The following is a 20,789-nucleotide window of genomic DNA, read 5'->3' on the forward strand; positions in this document are numbered from 1 at the left end:
CTTACTTGCCGCAGGTGCACTGTGCCACCTACCAATAGAAAGGAAAAAATAATGTGCACATTTCCACAAGAGAAATCCCACGCCTGATTCTATCCTAGCCTGCTTTTCACATCCAACACGAAAACTGCAGTTTCGATTGTACTCAGAACTCGGAAATTCTGCCTTCTGAATAGGAAGATGTAGGTAACACCAGACTGAAGATGAGCTGCATACAGGGCTGGACTGGGACAAAAAAATTGTCCCGGGCATTTTGACTAGAGACCGGCCCACCATTATAGGAAAAATCATAAAGCCTTTGAATGAAAATAAACACTGTTGTGACAGTGATGTACACTGTTCTGATGGTATATATGTATCAATCTATCAATTGTTTGTTGCAAGACTCAGATAATTATTTTTTTTAAAAGTGAGACATTTTAAATGAGAATAAGAAAGAAAAGTATTTCTTTGTGCCCCCCTTTCCCTTTTAATGCCCTACATGGACCCCTGGCAACACTTTGCTAGACTCGCCCCTGCACAGTTACCAGCTGTCAGCTGCTTAGAAAAGGATCCTAGTGTTATTAGTCTCTCAGAAACAGTTCATAACTTCCCTTCAACTCATTCATATGAACTAAAAGGTAAACCTGTTTCTCCATCACCTGTTCAGCTCTGATGATTCAGTAAGGACATCTCCTGGTCTCATCTTCATGTTTCCCTCTCATCACATAACCAAACCAATATCATAACCAGCAGCTTTACAGCTGTGGCTCCAGCCAACATCAGCTGATACTAGAAATTAATATTAAATAAATTCTAACAACAGCTGATCAAGCTTAAAAGTGCTGCGACATCCGCTGGTTTCCTCTTTCTGGCGCAAAGTGGGCGATAAACAAACAAGAGAGAAAAGCCGATCAGCTGATCATTGATCAGTTTCATTGAAGTAGAAACAGGAGAGGGAGGGTGAGAGGATGAGAGAAGAAGAGGCAGCTGTGCGGCGTAAACACAGAATAACTCCAGCTGTGTGTCTTTGTCATTGTAGCTGAAGTCTGGGAGAAACTGTTCCTTTTCACCTCAATACGAAACGCGTAATATTTTCTCTGAATACGAGATGATTCCGTTTTTTACGGGACGGTTGGCAACTCTAATAATTAACCTTATGAACAAAATAAAGTTCACTATCAGTAACATCATAGCACCACCCAGCTGTATAGAAACTCCGTCATGCTAGCTAGCACGCAGTACGAAAAAGTCAGCATAACGAAAATAAACTCCACCTAAACTTGGTTCATATCTGACCCAGATGGACTGCAGGTTATAACTTCTTACCTGAAGTTCAGTTCACCTGACACTCTCGGACCAGCGGCCGCTTCGGGTCTCTCCTCCTGCCTCCCTTTTTCTTCATCCACTTGCTGGCTTTCTTCATCCACTTGCTAATGTTATTGAATCTGTGGAAGCTCCGCGATAGCCACCACACGAAGTAACGAATAACGAGCCTATCTAAATCCCAGTAACAAGTAACGCGTTCCCGGTTTTGGCATAATAACTAGTTACCGTGCTCGTTACCACAATAATAACGTAGTTACTGTAACGCGTTACTTAATAACGCGTTAGTCCCAACACTGATCATCACAGATGTGCAGCTGATAAACTTGCAGCACCTGTGTGATTCTATCACATCAATATGGACCACAATCTCTGAGGAATGTTTCCTCCACTCAATTCCAGTTGAATTTCTTTTAAAAATTAAGACAGTGTGAAGACAAAGGGGTGTTCAACCTAGCAAAATGTACCTAATAAAGTAGTTAGTGAATGTAGTTGGACTAAATCTGGGTCAAACAGCTCTTCTAGACACCCATGGGTTCCTTTTAACTCAAGTGACGTGCCAGATGGGTGGCAGTAAAAGAAGAAAAGAATGGAGGGGGGAGAAAACTAATGACTTCATCTACTATGTAACAAACACCATCCGTCTGGCATCCCGAGATAATCTAACAAACTAAAATGCTCCAGAATGGTTTTTAAGCAGGTTGGATGCTTGAGATTTCAGCATATGCACACTGCAAAAAAACATATTCATTCAACATTCAGTGCTGTGATTGAATGATATTCATTAAGAAGAACACTGCAGGGACCTGCTGATTAACAATCTCCTCATACACCCAGTCTACTGAACCTCTCAATGTCTACAATTTGCCACCAACTCTGTCTATTTTGTAAGCCACAGACCTGTAATTATCTTTGAAATGTAATTGTGTTTACGTTTTCAAACAAACATCCCATTAAGTGTCACTTTTGAATCTGTTTTTCTGAAGAATATTTCAATGTGCTGTTTTTTACACTATTTTATAAAGTGTTTTATTATATCCTCTCTGCTGGAATAGAATTTGTATGATGAATGTGAGCGTTCGAAGAGGCGTGACAAACAGAAAAGCTCTCTCTCAGACACACACACATATGCGTGCAATAATTGAGCTGTCTTTATCTAGCAATGCTGTCCTTCAGAGCATCCAAAGCTTTCAAGGACAAAGTGACCCTCCCAACCTCTGCTCTGTGCAGCAAAGTGGGTGGGTGGGCGTAGGAGGAGAGGTACGCAGCTGCTCTTTCTGCTTATTACGGGGGGATGGATATAGCAGCTAGATAAGCTGTGCGCGCACGCACTACACACACACACACACACACACTAGCAACCCACACTCTCAAGGCTGCAGCTGCAAGAAGGAATCCAAGACCATCTCATTGATATGGATACACTGCCTCCTACATGCCAACATTCAAAGTTAGGGTGCAATTATACACTTTCACCACCAGGTGATGCTACTGGGGCTAGATTTCTGGTGAGTTTACCTCCATCTGTGTGCACAAAAGTCCAAATAAAATCACCAGTCTCAATAGATCCTACAAATTTTGCTCGATGTTGTCTTACGACAAAAATAAATAATCAATCATTATTTCCTAATTTGCTTTTTTTTTTAAATAACTTTTTATTTCTACATAATTTTCATAAAAGATTATATCAAGTCCTGCATGAAGATTAATGCTCATCAGACAGTTACCTGTCCCCTACATACACTGTATGTCTTCTTCATTTTTATATCATATCATATAATTTTTAGTAAGTAAAAGATAAATAATTTTAATGCATTTGCACTCAAATTTATGTGCACTAAAAAAAAGTGAGTGTTGCAATACCGAAAGACATGCCATTATGCTCTCTGACATCTTCTCTAGACAGCACTGGAGACGGTATAACAAAACACCCTCGGTATAAAGCATTCAAGTTCAAGACTAATCGTTGGCAGATAAACAATGCCCTCTGGTGGTCGTCGTGCATAATAAATATACAAGTTAAAGCGTTAAAGTTGTATTCCAATCAAAATCTGTAATTTTGTCAGTGTCCATTCACTCAATTCCAGTGGGCTTAGAAATGTGGCTGCAATGTAAAGTGACTGTAATTGTACTTGAATTTATGGATGCAAAAGAAAAAAGTGTAGTCAATCAGTCTGCCTTTCAATTTACACCAAAGAAACGCAACAATAAATAAATAAATAAATAAATAAATAAAACTAACTGCGCATTGGTTTAAAACTTTTAATTAATAACCAATTTTTCCAAAAAGCTAATTTACAAATGTTTTTTTTGTGTGTGTGGTGAAATCAAAAAAATATTGAATTCCAAAAGTTCGACTTTTATTTAGAAAAATTCCTAATTGAACATAATTACCATTTAAATACAAACACATCTCTCAACTGACTCATATTTTCCACCAGAACATCAGCCCATATCAGTTATTTTTACACAAATTCCTTTTTAATAGCTTTTCTTTTTGCAGTTAAGTCCAGTTTTGTGTGTTTGGTTTACAATTAACCCGTAAAATACACTTACGTGACGCTTGTACAGCCCCTTGATGTGTCCTGCAATGATCAAATCGCCGCTTGACCGACTCCGAACCCCAACAGAAAGGTTTTGGCAAGTCGTTTGATATGGCGCTTCTGATTGGTCGCTGCAGGGTGAGATTATGAGATGGTAAATATTATTGGTCCATCGGACCTTGTGTTCTTTTTTTTCTCGCGATTGTTTCCCGTGTGGGTTAATGGCTCCTCCTGCTACAGACTGAGACGGAGCTGGCACCGAGCGGTGAAACGGGGGAAGCTGTGACACCGACGGAGGAAGGGAAAAAAAACGCGATTACACCCCAAATAGTAGCGGGTTTTTGATCGCAATTGTTTGGGTGTAACCGGGAATAACTGCTGTCCGGGTGGCTGTTTGGGTTGCGGGCTAAATTTGGTAGCGGGAGGTCGAGGATAGCAGTGTATTTTTTCCAACAACCAACTCCCCAGATGAACTCCGTCAGAGCCACCAACAGGAGACCCAGGCGAGTGTCGAGGCCGCGCCCGGTGCAGCCCGAGCGGAACAACGGGGACAGAGGTACGCTACTCCACGGTCAAGCTAAAGGTTTCACACGAAGTAATGTCAGGCGTAACAGCCTTTACATAACCCCTCCCTTTTAGCTAATGGTACGTTTAACGCTCCTACAGGCGTCGGATTCGGCAGGAAACACCGAGGCTTCTCGTTCTATGGCTCAGGCCAGGCCTCGCTTTGTTTGGCTTGAGTGATTGGGGCTAGCTAACGTCGCTAGCTAGCTCACCAGGTTAGATGGTGGTTGGGGGGGGGGGGGTGTCTTCGCTTAACGTAATGCGTATGTAGCTACAACATTAATAGCTCAGATTCAGGTAACCTCAGCGGGAGGCAAAGGGATCGACTCCAGTCGCTCACACCACAATCTCCGCGTCTGCTCGAGCGGTGCATTCCCAGCTGTCACTACAGTTTCTGAGGGTGTAAATCTGCGGCGTCTTTGGACTGCCATTTTTGGGGTGTAACGTTAACAAAAACATTAGCAGCGAATGAGGGCAAAGCTAACTAGCTGCCCCCCTCCCCTCCCCTGCAGCTTGAAGAGGCCACACAGATCAGCTGTGATAGATGATACGGTGGAAATTGGATAAATTCACCGAGTCCATTTTGTGCTCGTTGCGCTGCAGTTTGAAGCTAATGCAGGCAGCAGATTTTAGCACTATCCCTCTTCCTTACTCTCGGTGACTGCTAGCCGTGGTATGATTTGTTTACACGGCGGATTTACCAGCTACGCAGTTCAGTTTTTAGCCATTAGCCGCACGTCTGATCGACATCATAGGCGGCCCTTAATTTGACAGCACCATAAAAGATGTGTCTGATTCTGCACACACAGGACCGCCTTACAGACAAATGCACGCCGACTGATATCTGTTGGGAATAACTAAACATATAAGACTGGTAATGTGGCTGCAGCGGGTGCATCTGTCATTATCAATCACCAACCTTTGTCTGCCTTGCCAGCTATTACCCAGGCTGTTAGCCTGCGCAGTTGGCATACAGTATGGGATTTAAATGTGCACCACTGTGTCGATAATGATCTGGATAATAAAAGTGTTGCCATTTCTGGAAACATTATAGGTGTGAAAAATTGGTTTTAAAAAAAGAAAAAGATGAGACTTCATAAGAAAATGTTGATTTTTATCTTTTTTTTTTAATGTAGTTTTTTTTTTTTTTTTAAATACATGACTCACCCTGCTTTATAAACCAGATTTGTTCACAGAGGTGCCTTTCTTGAAAGTGGTGTGTATATGTAGAATATGTTTCTGCTTTTCTACTTAGATGAGGAGGCGCCTGCAGCAGCTGCAGCTGAAATGGCTATTGAGGAGTCCGGTCCAGGTGCCCAGAACAGTCCCTACCAGCTTCGACGCAAGACCCTGCTTCCCAAGAGAACCGCCGCTGCCGCCACCGCCTCAGCCTGCCCTAGCAAGGGCCCAATGGAGGTTAGACAGAAGCACTTTTTGAGTAATTTACTGCAATGTTGTGTATGACTTTGAGTGGGAGAGAATGGCTGATTAGTTGTCCTCCACTAAAGGAGCAATAACTTTGTGACACAGCAGTAAATTTCCCGTTGATTGCTCAGTACTTTCTTGGCATTGAAGTTTATATCCTACTCATCACCTTTTACAGGGAGCTTCAACTTCATCAACAGAGGTCTTTGGCCATCGAGCCAAGCGGGCACGTGTGTCCGGTAAGAGCCACGACCTGCCAGGTGTGTGTTAAATGTCTGCAGCTGGGCAAGGACAGTGATTCATTTTTTTCCCCCAATCTATTAAATAGCATGACTTAATGTTCTTGTAGTGAAGTGATTCTCATAAATCTTACCTTTTGATTGTGTGTGTGTGTTTTCTGTATATTTTTAGCAGCACCAGCAGAGCAATATCTGCAGCAGAAGCTTCCAGATGAGGTCGTTTTGAAGATTTTCTCCTACTTACTGGAACAGGACCTTTGTCAGGCAGCTTGTGTCTGCAAACGATTCAGCCAGCTAGCAAACGATCCAATCTTATGGTCAGTGCATTGTTCCCATTTTGCATATTGTAGTCATTAAACAAAGAGACATCCAAGGTATGTTTTGAATGTGGTGTTTAATTATCTAGGAAGCGCCTGTACATGGAGGTGTTTGAGTACACACGTCCAATGATGCATCCTGAGCCAGGCAGGTTCTATCAAGTTAGCCCAGAAGAGCATGAACACCCAAACCCCTGGAAGGAGAGCTTCCAGCAGCTGGTGAGTTATTCATCATCATCACTGTGATCAGTAGTAGTATTAGTAGTGAATGTTGTCCTTCTTTGTTTTTCTTTCTACACATCAAAGTAAACGCTGTAGAGTTTTGAACATTGTGTATGGGTTTGCAGTACAATTTTGCTACTTGTGTAGTTTAAAAAAAAAAAAGTGTCACTCTGTGGGAATAGTGCAGCTTCATGTTGCACACACAGCAAAACGAATTTAAGAATCGAATCAATATCTCTGAATTTTAGAAGTTTTATCATTTTTATATGGAGCTATAGAAGCGTAAATATCATTTGACTCATAACAATAATGAGCCTGTGACGAATGTTCCTTGCAAGCACAGAAATGGGTCAAAGGTAATTAATCAGATTTTTGTCATATGTACCTCTGCCCTGTGACTACTGAATGCCTTTTGTGCAGTGTCTTTACTTTTAAAGTCAAGTAAAATTGAGTAGTTAAAGGTTTTAATCTGGTGTCATTACTTTCTGGAAACAAGCTGGAGTGTCAGAATTTCAGAGAAGTGGTTGCCTAGTGCCTTTTATCAACAGGAAACTGGTCAAACTCAATGACGGATAGCTTTTTCGCTGCTTATACACGGCCTGTCAGAACTTCTGTGCAGTGAATTCTTACCTGTTGGAAGAAATGCCTGTCAAATGTATGATTTGGTTTTCAAGTCACATTGACTTTAGTTATTTTGCTTTTTATAGTTGCTAAGGTTTTTGCAGATGTCTTAGTCCTTGGAGTGAGCTGCTTGTTATAACATTAACCACTGCAGTATCTTGTTGTTGCATCTATTGCAAGTAACTCTTTGTTTTGACACTGCCTATGTTGTCATTCTCTTGTGGTTGGTTTTTTGGTTGCATGGGGTGTTCAGGTTAATTTTACTACATGATGATTTACAGAACAGGGATCAAGAAGGAGGAAAAAAAACATCCCCTCTCACTTTTCCTCGTTATTAATAAAATGATTATGCCTCTTACAATTAAACAAGGATTGCTAACCAAAGAGGTCAGGAAAACACTGAGTAGCGCCATTATTGTTTGACACCTAGAAAATTTATGATTTTTTGCTCTGCCGTTTGATGTTGAGGTCCAAGGATCAAGAGCAATATGTACTGACCTTGTTCTTATTCTGTGCTACAGTACAAAGGCGCACATGTAAAACCAGGCTTTGCTGAACATTTCTACAGTAACCCTGGCAGATACAAAGGCAGAGAGAATATGCTGGTAAGTTAAAACTGTAGATGGAGTGTACAGCACAAATATTTCTGAGTTGCACAGCTAATTTAAGGTTAGGTTCCAAACTGACCTGGAATGAATGAATTCTTTGTCTTTCTCCTGCAGTATTATGACACCATTGAGGATGCACTGGGTGGGGTACAAGAGGCCCATTTCGATGGTCTCATCTTTGTTCACTCTGGAATCTATACCGATGAGTGGATTTACATCGAATCCCCGATCACCATGATTGGTGCAGGTGAGCAAGTTGCCTTCACTGAAAGATAGTTAAAACATTATCTTGATGCCTCTGCTGCATGCACTCAGCATCTCTCTGCAGAAGATACACTTCAGTTGTGTACATTGTCTACATTGCTTGTGTAATTTTGCATTTGCAAGAGGAGGCAAAGGGTGAAAGAAGCACTTAGGATTTACAACATTTTTCATTTTTACACAGTACCTAATTTTTTTTTTTTCGCTTCCTGAAAAAAAAAAATTAGACAATGGACTGATTTGAGTGATACTTTTGTGGGAAGATTTAGCCTGTTTCTTTTTTTTTTTTATTATGTTGCTTGATGCATTTTTGTAGCAGTGTGCATTTCAAAGTGGTGTCAGTAAAAGTAAAGCAAGCCATCATTAGGCTGCTGTGAGGGGGAGAAAGAAGACTACAGAGCTCATTATACCCACTGCTGTCACCCTCTGAAACAGCATCTCACACCAAAAGTGACATTACATCCACTGGTGCGAGCCACTCTTTGGTGTTGTTTCGGCTGGTCGGGTTATCTTTCTATTTTTGTATCTGGGCTTAGCTGGCCAGTCGAAGACACGAATGTACTATCATGTCAGTTTTTTCCGCCATTTCAATATCTGCACAGAAACTCAGATTTTCAGATTATACAGGGAGAGATGTTGCAACAGCTTGAAAGGATGAGACTTTCTGAAGAAAAACCCTTCCCCAATCACTTTGGTTTTTATTTGGACTTCTTCTACTTGTATCCCAGCACTGATGGGGAGGTTTTGTCTGAGGGCTCAGTATAAATGGCGACAGGCTCTGGTGACATCACTGTTTGTACAACACGAGAAGGGGTGGTTTTTAGTTAAAAAGAAACAATGTACATCAATTAACATTAGCACTCAGATGCACCATGTGAAATGTGCCAGACTTTGCCTTATAGGTGCTTTTTTTTTTTTCTATTTTTGTTTTTAAACCTGCAATTCCTAGCAGTTTCATTTCTATAGACTGAATTAAAAAAACAAACACATGCATCTTGTGCACTCATCATAGCCAGATGCATCTGAGTGATAACACAAAGAAACCATGTGACATTAAACAAAGATTAGAAAGCTCTCACATAAAGATGAAAGTACATTAGTCCAATTGCAAAGATATAGATGGCTAATAACTCATTTGGTTATCTGGTAACTGCTGACTTGTTGGGTTTTTTGTTTTGATTTGTTTTTTAATTACCTCCAAAGAAATAAGAATTACACTGCTGAACTCAGCAATACAACAGTCTCTGTCAGGTTTCAGAATTCATTATAGTAAAGAAACTGTGCTAGTGAAAGCTAAGTATGATGTCGTGGTCTCTGACAGCGGATGAGTCTCCGTGCATGTCTTGTTAGACCTCAGATACCACTGACCAGTATATTTTGCTACAAATACTCAAACATTATATTGTTATTAAAGAAATAGAGTGATTTGAATCGCATCCATCTGAGTTTTGGTTTTTGTTTCTTTTTTGGGGAGGGTGGGGTTGTATAGATGGGGAGTGTTTCTCACACATTACAGTTAAATATGGAGTTCCTGGTTCTCAGAACCCTTATGCAGTAATATTAGAAGGCAAAGCATACATTTTCATTGCTGTGCAAACAACACACAGCCTTGTCTATCCATAAAGCCAGAAGACACACATCACAGTCTGTTTTGTCCCATCTTATTTCTCTTCTCTTATCCTCAAACCTCCAACTGAGTGTAGCAGATGGTTGCCCTTCTCTGAAGCTGGTTCTGCTGGAGGTTTTTTTCTTGTTAAAAGGGAGTTTTCCCAACTAAAATGCCAGAGCAAAGTTTTGCCTTGTTACCTGTGTGAATACGGCTGCTTGGAGTGCTAGTCAGAGGAGTACAGCCGTTAACTCAAGCAAAAGTGAGATATTTTCAGAACCTATATGTGCTATGTTTTCACTCAATCTTCCCTAACCCATCTCTTTGTTTTCTTTTTATTTGTTCCGTTTCTATGGAAGAGTCGTTGAATCAAATCACTCTTTGAACCAAAATTTACTTGCCAAAAATTTGAGAAAGTATGGAGAAGGAAAGGAAATGCTAATGATCCAAAGCAAATTTCATTTTTTCTTTTAAACATTAAGAAGGCAATGTTACAGCACTGATCTGTGTGACTTCCTATAGAACCAGGTCACTGGTGTTTATTATGTTACTGCTGACAGAAATAGGGATAGCTCAGTAGGTAGAGTGGTGGCCCCATAATCGGAAGGTCGGTGGTTCGAATCCACTGAACTGCTACCCTGAGGTACCCCTGAACAAGGCACCATCCCTACACACTGCTCCCGGATGCCCAATGGCACCCAATCACCGAGTGAATGGGTTAAATGCAGAGAGGAATTTCCCCATGGGGGTCTTTCTTTCTTCCCTCCCTGTTAATTAATTTCTTTCCTGTTCACCTGTTAATGACAGTGCTATCATTTAAAGGTGGCTGCAGGAAAGGAGTGGCAAAATATTTCAACATTTGGTGACGTTTGGTTTACAGACTTTAGGCAGCCATCGATTTCACTTCCAAGTATTAAAAATAATGCAACTATTTGTAGTAGTTAGAGTTGCTTTTGAGGCTGTGGGGAGAAAAACAAAATGTAATTGCTTAAATGAACTTCAAAATCTATGCTGCAACTGTAAAAGACTTCATTGCTGTGCATGAACTGGATCTGGCTGAATGAGGGTGTTAATCATTGTTCTATGCTTTCCCCTCAGCGCCTAATAAAGTAGCAGACAAGGTGATAATAGAGAACACAAGAGACTCAACGTTCGTCTTCATGGAGGGCTCAGAGGATGCGTATGTGGGATACATGACCATCAAGGTAACTGTATGTCTCAGCTTTTACACTTAAAGAGTGATTGGGTATCAAAGATTGTCCTTTAGTGCCATCACAATGCTCTGTTGTTAGGTTATGTAGTCTCTGTGTTTGAGAGTACAGCTTAGTCTCTGATCTGTTCATTCATACTTAAGGACAAAATTGCGTCCTTAATTGAAACTCATGGGAGTCTCTGTGGCTCAAATAGAACATGTACTTGAGCAAAAATCACATTGGTTTAATAACAAACAACATGGACCCTGTAATGATAATTATGAGGGCCTCACAGTCATCTACAGCTTGGTGAATGTGGAAAGAGATCATGAGAAATGCTTTACATTGTGGAAAGTTATGGCCTTGTGTGTGTGACTGATGTCTTTTCATTGATTAGCTGCTAATTAAAGGTGGGAGAGCAATATGATTTCCTGAGGCCCTCTCTACCTCTCTAGTTTCTATAACCCTGACTTATGCACCTGAGATAGTGGAAGTGTGTCATTTGAGGCACAGCATCTTTGTGTATTTGGTGATTTAGTATTAAAGGCTAAATTGGCTACAAGAAATTGTAAATCTTGAGAAAAATATGGCAGACATATTTTGTCCTTTCTGCGTTTAAAAAAAAAAAAAAAACGCAAGTATTGTATCATAACAGGATGTTTTAAGGTGCCTTGAAATATCCTGTTATGAGCTTCAAGTATTACTTGCACTAATTGCCTCCAGTAGGAGGAGTCCAGTGTGGATGTTGTGGGAGGACAGAAGCTCAATGTGTTGTCAGTAATCGTGGCTCGTTCTAAATTCTGCTGCTTTTCTCTCCTCAGTTTAATCCTGATGACAAGTCAGCGCAGCACCATAACGCCCACCACTGTCTGGAGATCACGGTGAACTGCAGCCCCAACATCGACCACTGCGTTATCCGCTCCACGTGTACAGGTATTTCACGCAATTATACCTCCTTGTTACAGGTTATAGGGGCGTACTCCTGACCCTGGACAACCTTGTGAAGCAGGACTCGGCGTGTGCCTTGTTGGCATGTGAATATTCAGCTTCACAAATGTGGTGTTTGCTGCAGGACTGAACTATTTTTACATGATGTTGTGGAACCTTTTGGTTTTTGTGTATGTTCTGGTCTGAGCCAAGGTTTTCTTTGATTTGAAATCACAGCTGTATCCCTAATTTTTTTTTTTTCTTAATTTTTTTTTTTTTTTATTTCACTTAACTGATCAGTCTCCAGGTTAGCCTAGATTTAGCATTGGAGGGCTTGGAGATATAAGAGTAAAATTATCAGGCTTCTCAGAAATCTGTGAAAATGTTTTTCTTACTTGGTTCCAGTTTCTGTTGTACTTCTATTTCTCTAGTTGCCTATTGGGGCAAATATTTGTGGGTTTCCAAAGGCACTACAGCTACTGTATTTGTGAGAGTAACATGATACTTCAGTCTGTGTTGATTGAATGCAAAGACTTTTTTTTTTATTGCACAAACTGCAAGAAGCAGTCATGAATTTAACAGTAATACTACAGCATTTAAATCCTGGTTAAAATTGCATTTGTTCTATTTACTGGTTCATGGACACTAGTTGTGCATATGAACTCAATATGAAATGGTTCTGCATAGTTGTATTTTAGTTGCATGTGTTATTGCTGATCAGGGCACTGGTGTGCTGTAAACACTTGTGTAGTTCCAAAGATCAAGTCTTTTCTTGCATCTCTAATGAATAAAATTGAATTGATTACTGTCAGTCGATTATAAAACTGATCAGTCTTTAAAGATCATGTCACAATTCTCTTTCCCTCTTTTTGTGTTTAGTGGGTTCAGCTGTGTGTGTGAGTGGACAGGGAGCGTGTCCAACCATCAAACACTGCAACATCAGTGACTGTGAGAATGTAGGACTGTACATTACAGACCATGCACAGGTAAAACGAAAATAAATCTCCATGAATACACACACACGTACAAATGTTTGGCAAGATTATGCTTCTGATTTACACGTACTGTTTTTTGTTACAGGGCATTTATGAAGACAATGAAATCAGTAACAATGCGCTAGCAGGAATTTGGGTGAAAAACCACGGTAATCCCATCATTAGACGTAACCACATCCATCACGGAAGAGATGTTGGGGTGTTCACTTTTGACCATGGCATGGTAACTACTGTAAATTGTTTTCTTACATTTTTCTGTGTAAACATCACAGATGAACTCACTTGTTGTCTTTTCTGGCTTTCAGGGCTACTTTGAGAACTGTAACATCCATAGAAATCGCATAGCAGGCTTTGAGGTGAAAGCTTACGCCAACCCCACAGTGGTCCGTTGTGAGATCCACCACGGCCAAACAGGAGGCATCTATGTCCACGAGAAGGGGCGGGGCCAGTTTATAGAGAACAAAATCTATGCGAATAATTTTGCCGGTGTGTGGATCACGTCCAACAGTGACCCAACGATACGGTAAGATAATAAACTGGGGAAAAAGGCAGTGGAAGATACTGAATCTGTTGAATTCAAGATTGTTTAATAGAATTTGATTTATTCATTTCAGGGGAAATGCTATATTCAATGGTAACCAAGGAGGGGTGTACATATTTGGAGATGGGCGGGGTTTGATAGAAAGTAACGACATCCACGGTAACGCCTTAGCAGGGATCCAGATTCGAACCAACAGCTGCCCCATTGTACGGCATAACAAGATCCATGATGGACAGCATGGAGGCATTTACGTGGTAGATGTGATATCTGGTTGATTGAGATTATTTCCCCAGTGTTTAAAATCCACACCCACAAGTTTGTAACAACCTGTTTTTGTTTTAGCATGAGAAAGGCCAAGGGGTGATTGAGGAGAACGAGGTCTATAGCAACACGCTTGCAGGAGTGTGGGTGACGACAGGCAGCACTCCCGTCCTCCGCAAGAACCGCATTCACAGTGGCAAACAGGTAAAAACAAGAGCTGACATTAATAATCTGATTCTCTCTCGGCTTATTTGTTTTAATATTAGCCAATATCAGCATGTAAAACAACAAACGTGTTAATTTAAATGTTAGCAGTGCATTTAATATTAAAACCCTGCATTGTAAAAGCTCAACTAAAGTGGATCTTGTTTAAGCTTGCAGCATCTGAGTATTTGTCAGTCTGTACATTTCATTTTTGTATTAAACTGTTCAGGGAAAAGTCGTTGACATTTTCTGCTTTCCTACCAATCTGTATACGTCCAAAGCAAAGATGCCTTATCCTTCTCAATTGAGAATATAAAAATTTGTTTGTAAACATGTAAAACAAAGAAAGGCATCACAACGGAGAAGATAAAACAACGTATTTTTGTTCTTTGTTTTATTATCAATGATTTGATGGATGATATTTTGAAGAAATTCTTTTTAGGAGTTTTGTGTGAACACGAATATTCTTGTTAAGGGGCTTATTTATGGAAACTGAGACTAGATGGTGATTATCATTAACTTCTAGGCCTTGTACTATGAATCAAGTTCAGCTTACCCAGGATATCTTTTCTTTAATTGCCCTCTCTTACCCTAACATCAGCAATCAAGCTAAGTGGGCACACAGAGGTGGTTATTGCTAGATAAGTCAACTCAGTTTCCCAAATTTAGCCCCAAGCATGTTAAATGGAAGGGGTGCCACTGTTACCATCTGACCAATCACAGGCATGAAAAGGTGTACAGGCAGCAGAGGAGATAATTTTATAAAAGAACCAACCATAAAGGTACGAGTGAGGGAAAAATCTGACGAAGCTGTAGCTTTATCAGTATCAAAGCTCGGTCATTATGACATGGGAGGATTTGATGGAATATAATTGATGTGCATAGTTTTAGTTTTTATTCTTTCAGTCCTAATCTCAAACATGACCTCTGCTAGGAAGGGAACTGCCTTCGTATTACAGAAAAGTAAAGTTTAACCCTAAAGCTACCGGGATAAGGCCACTGCTCCTTAGTTTCTAGGGTGTTTGTGTTTCACCTTTGTTTTCAAATGACTGCAGTGTTGTTGCCAGTAATCCGAAACTACACTTTTTGATGTGTTCTGCTCCTGTTTCCAATTTATAATCTAGTTAATTTTTACCTGTAACTATTCTTTTTTTATTTTTTATTTATTTCATCCTTTTACTTCAGGTTGGTGTATATTTCTACGACAACGGGCACGGTGTGTTGGAAGATAACGACATCTACAATCACATGTACTCTGGTGTCCAAATACGGTAAAGCATATTCCCTTTTATCTTCTTTTTTTTTTTTAAATAATTATTTTTATTTGACTTTGAGAGTGAAAAGTTTTCTAATCAGGAGCAGAAATACTCATTAATACTTATCTTTGACCAACATTATAACAACATTTCCCAATAAAGGAGCAATGTTTGACCAAACATATCTATATGAAGCCGAAAAATGTATTCGAGGCATTAAGATTCAACTTCACTGCAGTGGGTGTTGCATAGTATTCTTAGTACTAAGTACTTTTGCATTCAAATATACAGTAACACCACATTTTTGTTACATTTGTGAAATTGTAGATGGAGGTTCCAGTGTAATTTTGGCAGGTTAAGACATTTTTGGTGAAAGGGAGCAAATCTGTCTCACTGTTAAATTTGTTACTTAAAACGGAAGTTACATAGCTCATACTAGGGAGGGATAACTAGGCATTAATGTTTATATCCGTACACTCCACTGCATTGATATGGTAAATGAATTACAATCATTATTACATCTTTAAAGGACGGGGAGCAACCCAAAGATCAGGCGCAACAAAATCTGGGGAGGCCAGAATGGAGGGATTTTAGTCTACAACTCAGGTCTGGATGTCACTCATTCATTACACTGGGTCTGCCAAATAATGTGCAAATACTTTTTACTCTAATCGTGCTGTTAAATTCAACAGGTCTGGGCTTCATTGAGGACAACGAGATCTTTGATAATGCCATGGCAGGAGTGTGGATCAAGACAGACAGCAACCCCACACTGAGAAGAAATAAGATCCACGATGGCAGAGATGGAGGCATCTGCATCTTTAACGGAGGCAGAGGTAACACAGCATGATGCGGGTGGCCATGGGGAGCTTCTGACATGTTTTTTTTTTTTTTTTTTCAGTTTTCTTATGTAGCTGCTATTTATGTTTGATGAACAAACCATCGCCTCTGTTACTATGTGATTCATTTATTTATTTTTTTTGCTCGTGTGTATATTTAGCTTATTGTGAAATCTAACCTTCTTTAGGTCTGCTGGAAGAAAACGACATCTTCAGGAACGCTCAGGCTGGTGTGTTGATCAGCACAAACAGTCATCCAGTACTACGCAAGAACCGCATTTTTGATGGCTTCGCAGCAGGTTAGATTTATGGGCGCAGATATCCTCTTTATTTGTACCCTTCCTTTACTCATGGCCGATTTCTCATTTCCAGGTATTGAAATCACCAACCATGCCACCGCGACACTGGAGGGCAACCAGATTTTCAACAATCGCTTTGGAGGCCTCTTTCTGGCCTCAGGGGTCAACGTCACCATGAAAGGTAACGTGCTGCTATATGTGCATTAAAGAGTAGCTCAGTCGGGTCATGACCTGGTCAGTAACCTGCCTTTCCTCCTCCAGATAATAAAATTCTGAATAATCAGGATGCTATTGAGAAGGCGGTAAGCAGAGGACAGTGTCTCTATAAGATTTCCAGCTATACCAGTTACCCCATGCACGACTTCTACAGGTAAAGCTCGTCAGAGAAACGCCAGTATGTTTTCTGTCATGTATATACACAAACCCATACAATGAGGATGCCCAAATAATGGGACCCAACAACTTATGCATCCTTAACTTAAGGCTTAAGAACCATCCACACACAAAACAACTGACTCCAAGAAAATGGCTTTGTAGCTGATGGCTGAATGCTAGTTGACATTCCAGACCCTGGTTACTTGGGCAACCCTCTAATGTGTAATACTCTGCGGAGGTTTTGAGCTGCTTCTCATTTATTTTTCTTCCAAGTAGCCAAGCTTTCTGTTAATGTTTACCTTATGTGTACTTGTCCATCTACTGTCTTTTTTGCTAAGACACTTAACGCTGACTTATGACTCATTCAATCATAAAAGGGCACTTAGCTAAAGGGATGAGCCAGTGTTCTCTAAATGTAACAGCTAAGTTGGCAAAGAACCTCTTAAATTATATTTTATTCACAAAAATACATTTGTCCACCTTTCTTAGCTCTGTCAATGCTTTAATAAATCACTGCACCCATTTTCATAACAGTGGAAAGAAATAAGGAGTGGCTCAAGGCTTTTGGACAGTACTGTGTTTGGCATCCTGTCATGCCCATTTGAAGGCACTTTGTAATTTCATGCTCTCTGGTCGCTGATGGTCTTTGCCTGTGTGGATACCTTTAATTCCTCCTCAGACCTTTCATTGACCCTCTCACTACCCTCCTTGTCATTTTCTGTAGTTACTGAAATGCACAAAATTTAACTCGGCACATTTGCGAGTAATCTACTAAGCCAAAATCTTAGGCTTTAGAAAGAACTACTCCATTTTTTTCTACTCTTGGATCTTTATGATGCAAATAAAGTGTCATTAATATGAGGCATAGAGATTTAGCTGTGAGCACACTAGCCCTGTGGTAGGGACAGCCAATTAGAAGAAAGTTGTAAAGTGCCTTGTTTTAAGCAGAGAGAGGGATTACTTTGAACATGTAAATCATGCAAAGAATAAATGAGTATAATAGGCCTTCTTTATTTAGAGCTGAAATGATTGGGCAGTTGATTAAAAGCTGATTAGTTTGACTATAGACGGCTTCCTCCCGAGCTGCTGTTCTAGTCCCCAGATTTCTCTTTAAAGTGTGCTCCTGTATTTGACTGATGTTTGCTGATTTTGTTACTGACTTATTTTTATGCCTGGTGCAAAGATTGAATTGTACAGTGAAACTGAGGCAGAAATGATCCTCCAGCTGTGAGGATTGTCTTGAATTTAAAGATCAAATGGTTGAGCTAGAAATTTATAATAAGCAGGTCGCTAAACAACAACAATAATAATAATTAGTGCAGGGGTTTTAGATTACTTTATTTGACCTTACTGTTATGAAAATTAATCTGATTTGAGATTTTCCCCTTTGTCTCTCCAGATGTCACACCTGTAATACGACAGATAGGAATGCCATCTGTGTTAACTGTATCAAAAAATGCCACCAAGGACATGATGTAGAGTTTATACGGCACGATCGGTGAGGATTTAGTTTTTTCTTTTTTCACTGTTTTAATATTTAATAACTTTTATTAAATATTGACAAAAATGCATCTCAGTTTCAAGCAAAGCGAGTAGTTCTTGTACCTGAATGTCTCTGAGGTTTATGCTTAAATCCCTGCTTGTCTGTTGTCTTCAGGTTTTTCTGTGACTGTGGAGCGGGGACGTTGTCCAACCCGTGCACGCTGGCGGGAGAGCCCACACACGACACGGACACTCTGTATGACTCGGCGCCGCCCATCGAGTCCAACACGCTGCAACATAACTGAAAGCCTCTGGTGGAGTTATTTTCTCCCATAAGCGTACAGACACATGACATTACACACGGCCATACACACATAAACGCACACAGTTACACACACGCATCCACTCGCAGCCATAAGGACCCAGAGAGACTCTGATTGCGGCGCTCTCGGACGGGATCGAGGTAAAAGAGGCTGCAGAGGAAGCGGCTTCCTGCTGCCTGCAGCTCGTATGCCTGCAGTGGAGGCAGACTTCACTAGAGGGAGCCGTGGAGCTGAGGGAAGACTCGGAAAGGCCACAAGAGATTCCTTATTGGAGCGCTTCTTATTGCAGTCTATAAACAAACGCGGGAGGAAGAGAAAAGTTATGCAGAGAGGTTCGAGTATTGACGATCTCACAGTTCTTTAACCTCAGCTCCTACCCCTCTTCACCAACACCATCATCACCATCGTCGTCATCATAAGAACTGCTGTCAAAGACTTCCTGCTTCCTCGTAGCTGCCATCTCTATTGGCTGCCCAGGCAGTTGTACCTAGGCAACGGATGGGTGGATGTTGCTCTGTTGTGTGTGCGTGTGTGTGGGTAAAAGCAAGATGGTGTGTGCGCGCGTGTGATGGAGCACTTAAGCTTTTCTTTTTTTCTGTTTTTTGTTTTGTTTTTGTTTTTTTTAATATATGTTCAGATCAGTGGATTTTATTTCAATGCTTTCTCATGTAGTTTTGTATTTTTGAGCAAAAAGCTGACTGTATTTGAATGTCTTTTATTTTATTATATATTATTATAATTATTATTTCTTTGGTTAGCGTCCCCTCTCCTGCCCAAACAGCCTGTCAGGCTGCAGAAACTCAGACGTTCCAGTTGTGAAGTTCTTTCTGTGAAAGAGAAACTCGTTTAAACACTAAAAAAAAAAAAAAAAAAAAAGGAAAAAAAGAAAACCCTCTAGTATATTAGACTCAATGGCATGTGGAGCAGCTCCACAGTTGTACAAAAAGTACGAGTGTAAATGTGTGTCGTGTACAGTGAAAGTTGTGTGTGCGTGATTATATGTTTATAAATTGATGCAGTCAGTGTTTTTTGTGGAGAGGGTTTCAATAGGAGGTGTCAAGACTCCTCTAAAACTGGAACTAAAGAGACAATCTGCAGTCACGTCCCACCCCACCCCCCCAAAAAAAATATCCTCCCCTGTCTCACCCCCAGCCCTGTGTATCGTGGTGACTGTGGCTCCTCATGCAGCCTGAATCGTATGCATGTACCATAACATCTAGACTTAATATATTGTGAAGTATTCAATAACCATTATGTAGATGCTAGTTGGAATCCAAAAAGGGTATACTTTCTTAGAAAGACAAAAAAAGAAAACAGGAAACTGGCCATTTCTAAGAAAATAAAACTTTATTAGATCAGAGGTGTCTGTCTTTAAATTCACTTGCAATAAATGTCCGTTTTTATAAAAACAAAATGCAACTTGAGAACCCGAGGAGATGTGTTATGATGGTGAAAAACTGCCCTGATATAATTTGACTGCTCGCAGCCGCTCCGAGTCTTCTGTTGCCTGTCAGGGGTTTTGGATTGTCATGGAGCAACGGCGTCAATCATCAGAACTGGCTGCTGATATTTCAGATTGCTGTTTGCTATGTCTAATTCATGTAAATGGAAGATTTATGGCTGGATTGTTTCCAGTGGCCGTTTGGAGACGTGTTGAACTTGCCTACAATGACTGATGGACTTAATATTGCAGCTGTACACAGATCAAAGCCAGAAGGAAGAAAGAGACGAGCTTTGCTGAACGCCTGAATCAGGTTTTCTCTAAAAGCTGCGTGCGTTCAAAGATTGAGGATTGCGGTTCAAAAGTGTGATATAGTCAGTTTCACCGTTTCAGGTAGGCTTGCAACTAACAATTTTGCTATCGAAATTATAGCTACATTAATCATTTGGTGTACAAAACGCACAACAAAAGAGCTGTGGGTTCCCTCTGGGCTGAGGTGGTACTTGTTCTATGATGCTTTTGCATTGTGGGCGCATTGGTATTCACGTTACGAGATTAAGATATTTAAAGAATTTGGGGTTTCTGACAATTTAACAGCATTTTCAGCCTTTACTATAAATGTAATTGGAGCAGAGAAGGATTACTTACTTTAGCATACAAGCCTCCAAATTTAATGAGCATGACTGAATTCTGGTGAAATATATAAGATGATAAACATCTAGCAGAACATTTCAAAGGAGACTCACTGTGGCCGCATGAGAAAGATGATAAAAATACATATGAGTAATATTCAGTTCTGGCTTTACTTATGTATTACTCCTTTTCTACTGACACATCAGCGATGGAGATAAAGTCCTTTTTCACGAGGTGGCACCACAGCAGGTAGTTCCACATGTATCTGTAACCGGAAGGTCGCCGGTTCGATCCCCGGGCTCTCTGTCCTGG

The 20,789-nt window shown here is 40.4% G+C and overlaps 1 protein-coding gene across 4 annotated transcripts; it reads left to right on the forward strand.

Annotated features, from left to right (window-relative positions):
• Nucleotides 1-3,967: 3,967 nt before the first annotated feature.
• On the forward strand, nucleotides 3,968-19,872 carry fbxo11b (F-box protein 11b). 4 transcript variants are annotated; one of them, XM_086303986.1, is made up of 22 exons: nucleotides 3,968-4,401; nucleotides 5,665-5,825; nucleotides 6,013-6,073; nucleotides 6,246-6,390; nucleotides 6,480-6,609; nucleotides 7,755-7,838; nucleotides 7,956-8,088; nucleotides 10,807-10,913; nucleotides 11,723-11,834; nucleotides 12,708-12,814; nucleotides 12,909-13,046; nucleotides 13,129-13,346; nucleotides 13,438-13,618; nucleotides 13,707-13,829; nucleotides 15,015-15,100; nucleotides 15,615-15,691; nucleotides 15,778-15,921; nucleotides 16,113-16,223; nucleotides 16,297-16,404; nucleotides 16,485-16,593; nucleotides 17,998-18,096; nucleotides 18,256-19,872. In XM_086303986.1, exons 1-22 carry the CDS (start codon nucleotides 4,314-4,316, stop codon nucleotides 18,383-18,385), a joined length of 2,652 nt encoding a protein of 883 aa, XP_086160112.1. In that variant the 5' UTR covers nucleotides 3,968-4,313; the 3' UTR covers nucleotides 18,386-19,872. The 4 variants fall into 4 exon arrangements, with proteins under 4 accessions (XP_086160112.1, XP_086160113.1, XP_086160111.1 ...); XM_086303987.1 differs by having other exon boundaries at nucleotides 6,249-6,390; XM_086303985.1 differs by having other exon boundaries at nucleotides 3,970-4,401; nucleotides 6,013-6,094; nucleotides 6,249-6,390.
• The last annotated feature ends 917 nt before the right edge of the window (nucleotides 19,873-20,789 follow it).

The sequence above is a fragment of the Aulonocara sp. 'chitande type north' Nkhata Bay genome, linkage group LG8, assembly GCF_057382095.1.
Source record: "Aulonocara sp. 'chitande type north' Nkhata Bay isolate Kocher_YH1m ecotype deep benthic linkage group LG8, A_spYH_male_GT1.1, whole genome shotgun sequence".
NCBI lineage: Eukaryota > Metazoa > Chordata > Actinopteri > Cichliformes > Cichlidae > Aulonocara > Aulonocara sp. 'chitande type north' Nkhata Bay.

What these genes read in the sequence shown, in the direction of transcription:
- fbxo11b (XM_086303984.1), top strand. Translation starts at nt 4,314, where the DNA reads ATGAACTCCGTCAGAGCCACCAACAGGAGACCCAGGCGAGTGTCGAGG. An exon ending in ACATTACAGACCATGCACAG is followed by an intron (nt 12,815 to 12,908) that starts GTAAAACGAAAA and finishes TTTTTGTTACAG; the next exon opens with GGCATTTATGAAGACAATGA. An exon ending in CCCATGCACGACTTCTACAG is followed by an intron (nt 16,594 to 17,997) that starts GTAAAGCTCGTC and finishes TTGTCTCTCCAG; the next exon opens with ATGTCACACCTGTAATACGA.